A 16,207-nucleotide genomic window follows, 5' to 3' on the forward strand; every position below is an offset into this window, starting at 1 on the left:
GAATCAGAGGGAAGGTGGGGTACATCCATGAGTGGGTTAGCTTGCTGGCAGCAGTCTTTATTCACTATCGGATCATTAAACTTTCCAGCTTTGTAGTCTCTGATTTGCGGGAAGCGTGGCAGAGACACTGTGGGATATATCCATGAGTGTGCTAGCTAGCAGTAGTCTCTTTCAATGGCGCTGGCTAGCAGTAGGCTGGCAGACAAACACTGGGCCTTGCAACTGGCAGCCCGCTTTTGTCGTGTGGAAGTGGACGTGGTTTCATCTAAAGTGGGATGGAAAAACGCTGGGTTGCTGGGTGAACTGGAAACCACTGAGGAAAGAATGACAAGATGCCCATCCACATTACCAAGACTTTACTTCACAGCTCAGTGCCCATCGACCCCGTACAAACACAACATGGGCTCCAACAGCCAGCAAACCTTTGCACTGTCAGCAGAATCCAAGCAGGTATAACTTCCTCTCATGGTTAACCCTGTTTTTCTCATGCGTAAAAAACAGGCATAGTGCCAACACATCGGAACAGAAGGTTAAAGACTTGAAATTTACACTTTGCTTGGCAAGATAAAAAATAAAGATGTCTTTATGGGAAATGATTCTATTATATACAATTCAGAGCATAAAGAAAATAATAACACCCAGAAAATAGAATGATTAAAGCATGCCCATTGTCACACCATGAGGAGGAGGCGAGCGGCCGAGCAATTTATTTTGTGTTCACATCCAACTCTTCTCTTTATCCGAGAGCATAATGAGTACAGGTATAGTTAGGACTCTATTATCATACTAACATTATTCGGGCATTCAAACCAGTCCAATTTGGTCTTTTTCGGGCCTGTTTATCCCAATAGGAAGGGAAGAACTATATCAAATAATTTAAAGGTACAGATTTTTGTACATGTTGTTTTCCTTCTACAGATTCAATGTATTTGTGATATACTTTACCATGCAATGTGAACCAAGCAGGGTACTGTCAATAGAAGAGTAGTATAGCTGTGGACAAGCTGGGAGTACTGTGTAAGGTGAGAGTCTCTGAAACTGGACTTGTTGGAGACCATGATCCTCAGCTCCAGAAACCAGTTAAATCAGGGATTGACCAGGGAGCAGCAGACGCATCCATAGCACCATGGCAGCAACGCTCCTGTACGACAGTCAGTCAAGATTACTGGAAGCCCATGAAGATAGTTCAGTAAGCTGTCCTTGGAAAAAATAAGAGGTCTGTGTACATTAGATGAACTGATGGAGGTGATTGTAACATCACAGTCTAATATGGAATCAGGTGAGAACCTTTGAGGCGTAGCTTGTCCGAAGACTGATTATACACAAACACGTCTCAGCTGTGAGTCTCTTTGTATTATCTAGCGGGCACCACCTTCTCCCTGGCATTCGGTTTCCCCTTAGCCGCTCCGGCTGGTTTTGGCCTGGTCCTGGCGGGCGTGGTGCCAGAGGAGGTCTGGGCGGTGGCTTCCTGCGAGGCGCTGCGCCGCATGGTTGTTGTAGTCCTGGGCGGTAGCATGGGGACAGTTGGGGCTCGAACCGAGAGGGGCTGCCTGGACGGACAAACTCTTTGAGGGGAGGGGCTGTCAGTCCTGCAGTGGGTGGAGCTAAGGCTGCGTCGGGTTCCAAACAGGACTCGCAGGGGCATTCGAGGGCTGCCGGATGGGCCAGCAGATGGACGGGGACAAGAGGAGGAGGACCTGGGTGAGACAGGTTTGGATTTCCTTTGAGTGCCGGGAGTGCTTAGTCCAATCTTCTGACTCCTGTAGACAGAAAAGAAAAACTGAAGGTATTATTTCTTTAAATTCTTCAAAAATGTTTGATCAAACAGCTACAAAATCAACATTTGTGTACACTAAAAAGGAGAAACAGAATCATACCCATTAGTGAAGGATGATGCTCCTTTGGTAGTGCTGGATTCTGGCAAGGACAGAGGAGAAGGAGCAGAGGCAGCAAGCCCCCCTGATGGCCTCTTTACGGGGGTCACAGGCCTGGGGATCCTGCTCCTGCACTCCTTGGAGCCTTGCTCTTCAGTCGGTTTGAGACGGGAGCTCCTCTTAGACTCATCCGAGGTATGTGTGTCCTCCTCTGAGCCGGTGGTGGACAGAGTTTCAGAAGCCCTCCGACGCTCATCATCCCCAGAGGACAAGGATGATGACGTCCCAGACAACATTCTCCTCCTCATCCAGCGGCCCTGTTGCTTCTGAACTAGCATGCGTGCCAAGTCCAGCTGCCTGGCTCGCTGCTGAAGCCGAGCCCGAGCTGAGAGGGAGGAGGACTGCTCTGAGCCCGAGTCCTCTTCAGAGATGAGTACTGGGATTCGGCTTCGGATTCTGGGCTTTGTGGCAGCCTGTAGTTCTGATCCCTTTGTCTGAAGCTTGGCAGGTTCTTCACTGGATAATGGCTGTTTCATAGGCTCCTGTGACAGATCTGTACGTTCATGAACTGGTGACATGGCTTCTGGGACAGGCTCCAAAGACTGGGCCAGGACAGGTGATGGCCCATTCTCAGTTTTTGGCTGTTTGTCAACTGGTGTAGTTTGTTCTTGCACCGCATCCTCTGGAGACTCTTCTGTCACTGGCGCCCCTTCCTGATCACGGGTGTCGTCCTCTACAGCTGATGCCTTCACGATGGCCAAGACTTCCCGATCACTGTCCTTGGCAGAGTGACCGTTGGAAGACATGACATTGAGGTGTGATGTCTCTGCAATATGGATGAAAGTGCGCTCAACTTTGGTGAAGGGCGGTGATGCAGGAGCAATGGGAGTGGAAGGCCTCAGGTCTGACCTGAGAGCCGGGGACAAACGGCCAGTCTCAGAGGGTTCGGGCTGAATCACCTCCCCAACCAGGAGGCGGTCGGTGCGGGAGTTGAGAGCAGATGGTGTGGCCAACTCACCCTCTAGAACATGATCACCACCAGAGGGAGACTTACGAGTGTCTCCAGGTGAGAAGAGGACGAGGGTTTTGGAAGCATCCTCCAAGTCAGGGTCTGCATCAGCAGCTGAGGCGTGCTCCCTTTGACCCCTCTGGTCCTCGGCCATGAGTGTTGAAGGTGCAGCATCTTGGCTACGTTCAGTGCTCTTCTGACTGGCCTCGCTGTTGGACTCACTTTTTGTGACATCATCATCCTTTGGCCCTGGACATTCTTGGACTTCTTCGTCTGGCGTGGCAAAGCTCCGGCGCTGAGGCAAGGTACCGGTGAGCATGACGGTGAGGAAGTCGGCCCTCTTGGCCTGGAGCTGAGGAAGGATGTGGAAATGCTCCTTCTCGTCGCTCTGGCCTTTTGTCCGATAGTCTGGCGAGGGTGGCGACTGGTTGATCTGCTCCGTGGGTGACAAAACCTGGAAACAATACAATAACACTCTTTATTACCGATGAATCCACCCAAAACAAGACAGCATGGAACTCTGAACATCTTGAAAGAAGTTTATAATAAGACTTTTGAACTCAGACATATCACAATTAGCAGCAAGCACTCGGCAGCAGCTTATAGACTATTGACATGTATGACCAGTGAAACCGTGTGTGGAATTAAAAAAAGGTGTCAGTTTTTCTTAAGGATAAACAATCACACACACAATGGACAAAAAAACCCCCAGCTACAATAAGATGCTAAAATCAAAACCACTGCAGTTCAAATACAGTTTCATCAGAGATTAATATTGATTTTAACGACCTCGACATTTAGTACTATGGAATATTTGTTGTCTCCCGTCTTTTACTTTAAACCATACATAGATTTTGTTGGTTAAAAATACACTTGACTTAAAGATACACGTTATATGTTCACAGTTGAGTTTTCAAAACATTAACACTGAGCTAAGATGTTATTATCGTGACAAAATCAGGGAATGAATCTTCAGACTAAAGGCAGTAGCCTGAGCACATGGCCTACGCCACTGTGAACATCTGTACTTGTGCAGTGGTGTGTCTGTGTCACTCTGCAGTTACACCTCCACAACACTAGTCGGCGGTGGGGTTTCTGTGAAGTGATATAGAGTTGAGCTGATTCAAAACACACACATTAAACACACATTAAACATGGCTTAATAGAGACAGTTTCAAGCATAAATCAGCTTCACTATAACTCGCAGCATTCACAGATAAAACAACTGTCTTATACTAAACACGTTTTCCGAACAAATACAACATGCTAACGTTATTAGCACAAGCCTGTGGCATTTTACATTGTATATATTAGCCTAGCAGCTAGCAGAGATTTCCTCTGCTCATATTTCAGCCAGGATAAATCACACACAGTGTGTGGAGGCTTTATTGTCTTCACAATTTATTGTTTCTTATCTGTGAAATTAAAGTAAATCAAAGCTTTGTTTCCACTGAGGGAAATGGTTTCAGCTCACAGAGACAGACAGGAGGTCTGCGTCACTGTGACACTGTGGAGTTATATTTCTGGGGAGGTGCACGTCAGGCTACAGCGATGCAGAGCCTATGTTGTAAGTACAGCGTTGATTTAACGCAGAAGTATAAATCCCACTTAAATCCCGAACATACTCGGGCGGAACATATGCGGAACGGACTCCGCGGAGGTCCACGCGGACTCAAAGCGGACGTCCACAAGCCCTGCGCGCGCAAAGCTCAGATTTTACGCCCGCGCGGACTCCACTCCGCGTACCAGTGACTGCTCGGCATGGATTTTTCACATCGCGGGGATTTTTCAAGGACATTTTTACAGGAAACTACAACGCGGAAGTGTGCTCGACTATGGAAGCCCGAATGACTGCAGACATTCCTCGCCCGAGTATGTTCGGGCCATTAAACAATAAAAACTCACAGTGGTGATGTAGGTGATTATCAAAATCAAATAACAAAAACAGCTGGGAAGCTTTTTAATTTTAAATCACCAGAGGTTCATAAAGTTAATTTGATGTCATCTTGTTCACGTTCAGTACTTTTTTCTCATTAATGCACTGTGAGTGAAAAGAGGCTTGCTGAACCTGACTCGCTAGGTAGCATGCTAGCTTGCTCTCTAGTTAGCTGCCTTGCTTGCTAGGTAATGATTGAGTGAAGGATAACATGTCTGCTCTGAGCCCCCAGGAACAGCCCTGGGCTTTGAGGTAAATTTTCATAATGGTCAAACAGTTCAATTACAACTTCGCAGTCTGTCACGTGATGCCGTGGGGCCTAAAAATATGTTTTCTCATAAATGTAAATTGGGAAAGAGACATCTGTAAATCAGTGGATACATTTCTCTGAGTGTCACAACCCACAAGATATGACTTGTTTCAGTATCAGAATTTGATCCATTTAGTCCGCTAACATTTGGAAAGTCCAGAAGAGCCGTACGATTAAATCATTTTATCTCCATTCACGTTAGCGGAGAGCTAAATGGGAAGTTAGCCACTCGACCCTAGGGGTGTGTCCAGCGCGCCTGCTCCATGGGCCCAATAATGCGGAAGGTAGTTTTATACCTAGGAAGTCGAACTTATTTGGCACCACGTCAGGAACAATTCAGCATATAAACTACAGAACAGGAGGAAAGCCACCGCCAAGATTCAACAACTGAAGCATCAAAGTGTAACAATGCCTGCACCACTGAGCAGCTTTCACAGGAATACACGTGGCCCCGCCTCCAACACTTTATCCAACTGTCTTTATACACCCATGGTCAGCATGGGGGGTGGAGCCTATCTCAGCTGACACTGGGCGAGAGGCGGGGTTCACCCTGGACAGGTCACCAGACTATCACAGGACTGACTCTTTGGACTGTGGGAGGAAGCTGGAGCACCTGGAGAAAACCCACGCTGACATGGGGAGAACATGCAAAATCTGCACAGAAGGAATAATTGAATAATTAGAAAAAAATAGCCAAGGAATTTAAATTTCAAAATCGTGAGAAAATTATCCTCATTCTCTGCTCTGACACGCTGTAGGCGTGTCCGCTAAAAGAGCTGAAATGGTCGAGGCGCTGCCGACTCTGATAAGGAGCTAACTCAAAGCAAACACCCCTCCCCTTCCAAGCCAAAGAATGAGCCACCACGCAGTTACAGACTCCCCTCAGCAGCTAACCCAGCAGCACAGTAACAAACACGACCCCTGAGCAGAAGAACAAGCAGCTGCACAGTGACAGACTCTTGTTAGCAGCTGAGGCTCTTATCACACAGTGTTCTGCAGGTTACAAAATGCATGGCGCACCACGCTGCCTTTTTTTTAAAAAATGAATGCCACTAGTATAAAAACACTTGCTGTGTCTTTTTATTGTTGCCAGGCAACATCCCCATCACCTCCTCACCCTAACCTTCCTGTGTGATCCGTCTACGGTTTATTTATCTTATGTATCCTGCAGTAATCAGTGTGTAGCTGCTGCCATGTTGAGGCAGAGGGTACTGTCTGTAGCTCTGGTTGAGGGTGAGAGGCTGTCAGCAGATAAACAGAGATCTGTGTGGGTACATGAGACCCTAAAAAAGAGGCTGGATCATGGGGAGTACCACCAGTTGGTCCAGGAGCTTCTCCTCCATCATGGACATTTACAGTACTGCACTTATCTGCTGTTTTCTATTCAGATGGTGCTAACTGTGCTTTGTAAAGCCGTATAGCTCTGGGTATCCAGCAACCACTACCACCAGTTTCTCCTCCATTGATTACCAACTGTAAACTTGTCGTCATGACCACCACAGAAGCCCCGCCTCTCAGATCATCCCATTGGACAATGGGGAAAACAGCAGAGATGACGTTGGTTGTTTTTCCCCAAATTTTTTCAACTTGAGGAGTTTAAAGCGCTTCAGCAGAAATGCCAGGCGCCTAGAGCGCAGAAACACGAGGCACGTAGCAACGCAAAACAACGAGCAAAAAGCTTCATTCTCATTAAAAACAATTACAAAAATGCTCTCGGTTTGATTGGAGCCTCAGCTAGCAGCACACACACCCTCCGAACTGAAGCAAGAATGGTGCTCCAGACTCTTATTAGCAGCTAACTCAGTAGCACACACTCTTCAAACCAGGGAACACGAGCCTCTCGTTCAGCAGCTAACGTTAGCACAAAGCACACACCCACAGCAGTGAGCAGTAACTGCCCGCAGGCCGGGTCGGCCAGAAAGACTGAAAGGTTCGTTAGTGACGGCTGTTTATCTTGTGTCTATATGACTGTGACTTTTAACAGAGATGTTTATTCATGTATTTTTTAGGCTGACAGAGCTCAGAGAGCTCGTGGGATGTAGTGAACTCACCGCTGACACGAATGATGCTATGAGCTCCAACATCAGTTGTAATGTAGTCTTTATATAGCCTAGAAGGGAAAGGGTTATGTTAAGGATGGCTCCAGTCAGTCAAAACCTGGACAGAGAAATGGTCTAACTCCACACTTCAGTCTTTTCATGTTTTCAACAAGTGTTTTCTGACAGGTGTCGTGTGTTTGGAAAGAAATCCCTGTCTTGCGTTATGTGGACTTTAAATCTTGGTGATTTTGATATTCATGACAAAGAAAGAGAAAAAAGGAAGCTAATGTGTGTAGCACCCGTCAGTGCTTTCGCTAACGGTCCCTCTCCCAGTAAGAAAGGACAACAGGAAGTGATGTATTTGCCCCCAAAACCATTTTAATGTCATTTTGGTTGTACACAAGCTTTTCAAGATTGTCTAGATTACATACATTGATATAAAAGGCACAAAAAAATGCATTGCAGAGTTTATCCTTAGACAGCACGCAGTCTGATATCAGGTGATTTTCAAGTGTTTCCCTTCATAAAGATTTAACATACAGCCTGTACATACATACTAAACCCCGCTAATTATCATGCTATTAGAGATTAACTGCAAACCTAATGACTTTCTACATTTCTGTATATATGTACACAGTTATCGTTTGAATTTACAAAAAGTTTAAAATACATGCTTTACCTGTAAATTATACAAGCAGTACTGTACAATCATATAGTGATAGAAAAAAAACGCTTACATGTATTTTACAGGTGAAAGACACTCACGGATCATCACACTGAACTAACACTGTGAGCTCTTCAGTCCTCTTTACCTCCACGACACAGACTCTGCTGTTATTGCAAAAACTGTGAAGGAACATTAAGACATTTTATTAAATACCAACTGTACTGAACGAGGTTTCAGTCCAGGGTGTATTTAGCTCAGCTTAGCACAAAGACTGGAAGTTCCTTGGATCAAATTGATCGATCAAATTATCGTCATGGTTGACAAATGGGGGTCACTCCCTACACTATAAGAAATGAAGGTACTAACTAGAACCATAGAGAGGTCTTTGGCTTGTCTCAGCCCGTTCTCATTCCGAAGTTGTCAAATGCTGCCGCTTTGTCAGTGATTTCGGCGTCAGACACAAACATCAACAGCCACCTTTCGCGGTCATATGATATGCTGCCGGTCAGCCGGACGGCACCTGCCACGGCATTATGATGTGCAGACAGGTGGCGTCAGTTTATATTGTGGGCGGACGGCACCTGTCGTGGGGTATCACCCCTGGACTGCATCAGTTTGAAACACTGCCGTTAATGACATAATACAAGGAGTTTAAAGTCCCTATGGGGTGGTTCGGAGGGAGGTAGATGGGTCCAACATGCAGGAGCCCGGTGTTCACTTCCAATGTCGAGCCAAACCACGGTGTTTTTTCTAAACCTAACCATGTGCTTTTGTTGACGTCCCGCTGTTGGTTGCAGCGTCTCAGAACCACAACACAGACACAGAAGGATACCTGGCGCGTAATATGTAGACGTTAAAGTGCACTGACAGAGCGGCGATATGTGACGACAGGATGAGTACGTGTTGCTTGAACCCTTTTTGGTTCGGGGTAGAATCTTTTATAAATGTGTCACTTGAAACCCTTTCAAAGAACCCAACTTAAATGTTATATCTAGAACCATCTGTGAATGGCTTCACCCAGAACCCTCTGTGGGGTTTTATCCAGAACCTTTCCACCCTCTAAGGTTGTCAACAAGAACCCACCCAGGGGGTTTAAGAAATAGTAATTGACTACATCACCCATAAATCTCTCTCCTACTAGTCATGCTTTTAGTTTAACAGGTGAGTCTGGGACCAAGGGAACCACCTTCATGAGGCTCCTTTTTAGGAGTTGGAAATTTCATGAAATCGCTACAACTACAGCTTTTAATATTTCAATGATGCAGTCAGGTTGGGATCCAAAACTCGGTTCCAGATTAGAGCTGAATACCGAACGCCAAGGGTGATGGCAGAACACATGTAGAATGATTTGATTTAGGGGGTTCCAGACACATCTGCATTTGAATATTTGAGGGTGAGGACCCATACTTAAAGAACTCTTTCTTCCAAAAAGGTTCTTCGCATGAAAAGTTTTCTTGATAGAACAAGGAACCTTTGAAAGAACCGTCTTCAAAAAAGGGTTCTTCACAATCAAATGGTTTTTGGGTTGAACCTCATTTCTTCAAGAGGAACCATATTTCTAAGAGTGTACTAAAGCCCTGGGGCCGGTTGCACAAAATACCTTAAGTTTTCTCCTTAAGTATGACACTTGAGGCTTAGTTTCTGTTTAGCTAAAGGACCTACATGAAGATGTTGCATAAAAACCCTTAAAATGTTTCCTTAATTAAGGAAAAATATTAAGGCATTTACTGCACTGAAAGAGATTTTACAGTGGTGAAATTCTACAGTTTCCATGTTTGTTTCACGCTCGTGACGTCTAAGGTCTTTTGTTCTATTGTTGAACTAACTCCTTAAACACAAGCCCAGGATAAGGAGAAAACCTTGAATACTTAAGTGAACATATTAAGGAAACCTTAAGGAGAAGACTTACAGGCTTTAAGAAAAATCTTAACATAAGCTGTTTTGTGCAACAAGTCCCTGAACTCTGCCATCAACTAAACCATCTGACTTCAGGATGACTGGCTTCTTAACAACAAGACTGTGAAGGTCATAGCTAAGCTAACTGTTTCGCCGTGCTTCCAGTCTTTATGCTAAGCTAAGCTAACAGTTTCGCCCTGCTTGCAGTCTTTATGCTAAGCTAAGCTAACAGTTTCGCCCTGCTTGCAGTCTTTATGCTAAGCTTGGCGAAACACATCCTAAACCTTCGTCTGTACTGGACACACAGAGATGTTCTTCATCTTCTGAACGACTAATTTCAGTCTAATTACTCTTTAAATATCTGAATGTTCCTTTCAGAATCAAACACTGGTGACACACGAGGTTCACACTGAACTGATCAACATACAGGTGAATGTGACGTACAGTCGAAACAAAACTAAGACCAGTGTTAAAGACACAATGCAGTTTTGTTCTCTCTACAGACGCGTAATCTGTACAATATCACCCTGTTATTCCATAAAGATCAGCACTAACATATCAAATATGCAATAAAAATGGATGTTTGGAAGAAGCGTAAAACAGTTTTGTTTTTATTTTTTTACATAGATGTGACTGCAGTGGGAGATTTATGAGGTATAAATGTTTTGTGGCAGACTCAGGAAAAAGTTTGTGGGACCTGACAGTTTAAACGGTTTCTCTTAAATCCGCACTCAGAGGAAAGTCTCAGGACATAAAGGCTTAAAGTCGCAGAGTTGTCGATGTGATAGAAATGACATCTTTACTATTAATCAAAACCTTCAAAATTAATTAATTAATTAATTTATAATTTGACCACTGAGCAGAACTGTTTACCACATTTGAATATTAGGAACTTGTCATCAACAGAACTGAGGTCATTTTTGTTTGGTTTTATAGTTACAGTTTTATATTTTCCTGCAATCAGTTGAAACCAAATAAACATATATTTAATTTTCAGTTTGAACATGAAGAGCAGCAGTTCAAATACATTTAATTTGATGTGTTCTTTCAGTCAAAAACGCCTGTTAGTAAAAACACTAGAGTGCCACATTTTGGCGTTCTGGCAATGCATTCACAAACTGAAACTTTGCCCTTCATTAAATGAACAGTCAAATTCTTTTATACAAGTGTTTTGCTCACAGCGCCGTGTTGTGCAGCAGTCCGACCTTCGCTCTCGCTCCCAACTCTCATCGAATACCGCTGTTCTGAAGGTGGAAAACCGACGCACAGAGGCACCACTCACAGTGGTATGACCCTCACCAGACGGAGGTTGTTTCTGATGCAGCAGGCAAAAACCTAACTCGTCAACTACCGCTGCTTTGTCAGTGGACCTCGGTGTCAGACGCCGGTGCATGGAGGCACCATCCATGGCGGTATGATACGTACCAGACGGTGGTTGTTTCTGACACAGCAGGCAAAAACCCTGCTCGTCAAATACCACCATTTTGGGTCAAATCAAACAAACAAACTCTGGATTTTCACCCGTGAGCCCGCTCGTCATTTCCTGTGTGAGACCAAAAGTGAGCAGTTATTTTGATGAGAACAAAGTGCAGTGTGCTGCTAGTGTGTGTAACAGGCAACGCTAGTGAGGTATGTCACATGACATCAGTAACCACCGTACTTAATTTAAGCCAAACTATGATGGTTTTTTCAAACCTAATCATGTGCTTTTGTTAACAACACTTTAGGATATAAACCTGAAAATGAAGGTTTTTTTTTATGGGCATTTTAATTTTATTTTGAAAAAGACTGTGTGCATTTAACAAGTGGAAACTGTTTACTTCCTGTGGAAATGGAAGTTTATTTTGAAAAGACACAATGCGTGTAATGAGTTTAATTTTACACGCCGTCACATTTTAACATGTAGGTCCACAGTTTTATTTAACTAGTTGGGATGAGAATGTTTCGGTCAGACAGCTTTTACAAACACGTTTCGTTTGGAGTGCACTGCCAGCGTTACAGGTATTTTCACTTTGCGGTTTACAGATCTGAACGATTTTTGTTGGTTTGGTTTTAATTCCTGTTGAAAATAAGGTGTAAGTGAACAAAGTTAAACCTGTTTATGATCCGTTGACCTGCAAAACTGCTTTACATCCGGTTATGAACCAAACAGTTTCAGTAAAAACCTTTTAAATACTAACAGAAGCATGACTTCTTTTACTGACCAACATAAATGTTGACATCTACACTGTAGAAATAAAGATGTGATGATAAGTAGGACTCCAGCTGCTCCGGACTCCACAGCTCTGATCCGTGAGTATCCCCTTGAGTATCGGTGTGAATTATTTACAAAAGAATCACAGACGTTTTTCAGTCAGAGGTGTATATTCACTGTGTTTTCGTTGTAATTACAGTACAGTGTTGTTTTTAGTCATTTTACAGTCAGAGGTGCGTGTCGTACAAACAGTAGATCTCATGCAAAGAGTGGCGACAGTCGGTAAACAGTCTCTTGGTAGGACGGACCGTCATTAACGCAGCAGACCTTTTTCTTTTTCTTTTTTTTTTGTATTTCTTAAAGTGTCGTCAGCACACTCAAAGCTTTCTACGCCCTGTCTCTAACTGAATGTGGCACTGCGTTCATGGTGACACAGGACAAAACATTGACATGTATCAGTGACAATCTTGTACGGTAGGTGAATCATTTTGCAGGCGTGCAAAATAAAGTTCAGAGTTAGCAGCTAGTCCACTTCATACATTCTCTAAGTGGCTGTACTGTAATGCTATGCTAAATATAAAATGGGCAGGACGTCCTGAACTCAGCATGAAGCAGCATGAAAACAAACTGAGGTGTCTTCTCATCAGACCGGAGCTGTGATGAGCCTCAGCACTGAGGGACACATCCAGGCTGAGCTAATGGTAATGCCTCAAGCTCAATGGAACAGCAAGTGGTGCATATTTACTTAATGTAGCCCTTGAACACATTTAGAAAGCAACCGTTTCACCGCACAGCATGGCCGTTCTAGCAAGTCTCTCGTAGTGTAACCCAAAGTGTTTCATTCAGGAGACACAGCTCTGACTTTGAAGAACGTCGTTGGAATGACATTCAAAGCAGCAAACCGTAGAGCGCTGCTTCGGTGCGACGTTAGCAGCAGCCAAATATTAAACAGGGTTTCACAGCTCAACGCTTAGAACCATCACAATGGCTCTTTGTTCTGATAGTAACATGGCGGAGACCAAACTAAAGCTACCTTACAAATGTTTGCACATCTTCCACTGAAAGCGTCCATCTCTCAGGACGCAACAAGCACCGACTCCTTTAAGGACAAAACGTCTCATTCAAAGTGGAGAACATCAACACGTGAGGAAACAGCCTTAGGGCTCATTTATGCTCAACACCAGGAACAGAGCCTTTGTTCTGTACTCGCCGTTCATTTCCTGCACGCTTTCTGAAAGCTCACGGATATGAACCAAACAGAGCAGCATCGCCAGAGATCATGGAGGCAGTGTAGCGTAGTTTAAGAAAGATGCAACTGTAGGAAACAGCAAAGACATTTTACAAAATGGTGGAACAAAATGAATTGCTGATACAGTGAAAAGAATTCTCCGTCTACATGTTGCAATGTATTTTATGACATCACCAACCTCCACCATCTACAACGCTGCCTCCATTTAAAGGTACATCAGTACGACCTCCTCCACCGTCACCTCGTATGTTGTTATGTGAAACGCTCCACCCTCTGGTGCCATCAATTGGCTGTATCTATGCCAACATATAGGACGCTTAGGAGTATGAGAACAGAGATTTTTACAGTGTTTGAAATGGATGTATCTATTTTCGTGCGTAAAGGAATAAATGAGCCCAAAATGTGATACAACCTCTAAAAACCGTCGATCAAACATCGGTCACAAACACTCTGCTCTTTGTTTGTTGTGCAGACACTGTGTAGACGGTAAGTATGTCCAATGACAGCTGAACCTTTTTTATCTTGACGCTCTGAGCAGCTGAACAGACTCTTTGAAACTACGTTTAAACAAATTGTTACGTATTCTTTAATAGCAGTGTTTGTGGTGGTAATTTTCATGTCTAGAGGGAACTTGCTTCTTTTTGAACAAATGCGCCTTTGACTCATGACGATAGGTTGTTTGTGGGGAGCACATGGCACCAGAAAAAATAACAAAAAAACAGCTGTATCTTTACAAGCAGCTTATTACGAGCCATGAGCCACCGTTCATGTTGTGTGTGACACCAAAAGTCAACTTATTTTAACCATGCGCTGTACTTCACTGACGTCACAAATGTAACGTAGTTAGCGTCATGTGCATAATGCAAGCTAACTTCCGTTCGTCACTTAAATTGTTTAACAAATGTAGTTATTTTAACTCAAACCATGATCTTTTTTCTAAACCTGACTTTTGGTGTGACCGTTACACAACGTTAACCACGTGTTTAAAACTGCAGCCTGTCGGTGGTTCTCTCCAACGGTCATATATGTGGTTTTGTGAGTTGTTGGCAAACAACCTATTCGGGGTGTAGGTTTGACGACATGTTGACTTTTTCAGCTGTTGGAAGAAAAGTACAATTTTCAAATAAAAGCAAATGTTGAGATATTCTTTGCAGGACTGAATCATTTTGGGATTTGTGGGGTTTGGGATCAAAATATGGACGTCCCTCGAAATATCACTGACTATGTTTACATGCACATTAACATGCCGCTCTTATTCTGAATATGACAACAGTCAATTGAATACAGGTCACGTCCCAATTTAGGCCTTTTTCCCAATGAAGTGTTTTCCAATGAAGACATCTGGAACATGCCGATAGTATTCAGGTTTTAGGAGCCTTGTTTGGACATGCATACAGCACATTCAGAAAATGTGTCTCAGCTGGTGTTTTTGGTGCAGTTTACGACACGTGGCTTCTTGTCCTTTAATGGTCAGCTCTGTGAGTTGCATGAAAACCAACTCGTCAACAGTTCACGCTGTTCTCATGCACTGTTAGTATTTCTTAAGGCTGTGGTAACCAATGCACTGACGGGAGCAACGAAGGAAGTGCTCCCGAGCGGTCCAAGTAGGAGGCAGGTTGTGGAGGTGGATGGGTCACAAAACAGAGGACTTTCCGGAGATTGGTGTTTGGAACCGTGTGAGCTGTGGGTCATTTTAAGGTACATCCTCACCATGTTTCCTTTCCTAAACCTAACCTCTGTAAGATTTCATCAAGAACATGATGTCATTTTTAGGCAGCTAATTCATTGGATATCACACAAACTGTTGTATGAGGATATGTTACCAAGTTCGCAGGGCTGGGGTAAAGAATGATGTGCCAAAGAAAAGCCCACATTTGTGGTCAGCCGAGGAAACACACCGACTTTTAAACAACATGAAAGACTTGGATATCAACAGGTTTTTTGTACATGCAAATATGACAACGCCAACCTTTTTAAGAAGGTGGTTGAAGGAATGAAAGGGGGAGGCCGAGTTTGCTCCAACGAGTCCACTGCCAGCGGAAAACTTTGGAAAAATCCTATTTTAAAGGAAAACAAAAAAATGAGAAGCAGCTCAAGCCGTTCCACTCTAATGTATCCTGACTAACACACGACATATTAGGACACGTTAATCAGAGTCTGCACGGCTGCATGTACGCAGTTTAGCATTAGGACAGTCTGACTTCAAATGTATCTAATTAATTACATGTGATTGGCAGATGTGTCGTAGTGAAGCTGCTGGATGTTGGACACAGTTGTCCCCCTGTCCTCTACCACCCAAAATGTACTGCAGTCCATTTTAAAAGGGAGTTAGTGAGTCGGTCACAGGTAGACTCAGTCTGAACTACCATCTCTGATGGTACTGAAGTTCCTTCCTGCAGAGCCTGCAGAGAACGCTGCTCCTATCAACAGTTCCATCTGGACATTTTCTAAATGTAAATGTTCGGTTTGTGGGGTGGAGCAGCGTCGTCTCATCCGCCTCCATCATGTGACAAAGACACCCTGGCCTTCAATGTCGCACCAGGTCAAAGGGCACCACAGAGCGCCATTAATCAGTGTTAATTCTTTTAACGTGTTATTTTTTCTGTGATTAACTAATCGAAAACTAAGGTGTTATTTTGACAGCCCTACTTAGTAGGAATATTGTCTTTTTCGTAATAAGGGTGAAAACCAGAATATTGTAGCCACTGTCTCTGACAAATCAGAAACTTCAACCAAACGCCATGAAACATGATCACTTCTAACAATGTGGATTTTCACACTGGATGTAAGACGTCATTTTTGATTATTTACTCCTTCAGGAAAAATCACTTCACCTTAACTCTCACCAAAACCAACAAATAACACACCCCACTGGTTTCCTGTTGGTCAACACTGAAACAGACTCTGGCTACATTAACTACGCCTGCCGTCACAAATCGACTGTGACTGACTGTGACGTTATTCTGTCTCACTGTTTGTGAAATGGAGAACATGGCGCACTGCGCTTTGAAATAACAAAAAGCCCTCCCTCGG

The 16,207-nt window shown here is 43.9% G+C and overlaps 1 protein-coding gene across 2 annotated transcripts in view; it reads right to left on the reverse strand.

Annotated features, from left to right (window-relative positions):
* Window positions 1-325: 325 nt before the first annotated feature.
* ttbk1a (tau tubulin kinase 1a) overlaps window positions 326-16,207 on the reverse strand; it is a 77,558-nt gene continuing 61,676 nt past the window's right edge. For both annotated transcript variants that reach the window (XM_049572113.1, XM_049572114.1), the window contains exons 15-16: window positions 1,878-3,337; window positions 326-1,760 (exon numbers count right to left, since the gene is read on the reverse strand). In XM_049572113.1, coding sequence (XP_049428070.1) covers window positions 1,355-1,760; window positions 1,878-3,337 — 1,866 coding nt within the window. In that variant the 3' untranslated portion in view covers window positions 326-1,354. The remainder of the gene's footprint in view (window positions 1,761-1,877; window positions 3,338-16,207) is intronic.

Source organism: Epinephelus fuscoguttatus, linkage group LG3, assembly GCF_011397635.1.
Source record: "Epinephelus fuscoguttatus linkage group LG3, E.fuscoguttatus.final_Chr_v1".
Classification (NCBI taxonomy): Eukaryota; Metazoa; Chordata; class Actinopteri; order Perciformes; family Serranidae; genus Epinephelus; species Epinephelus fuscoguttatus.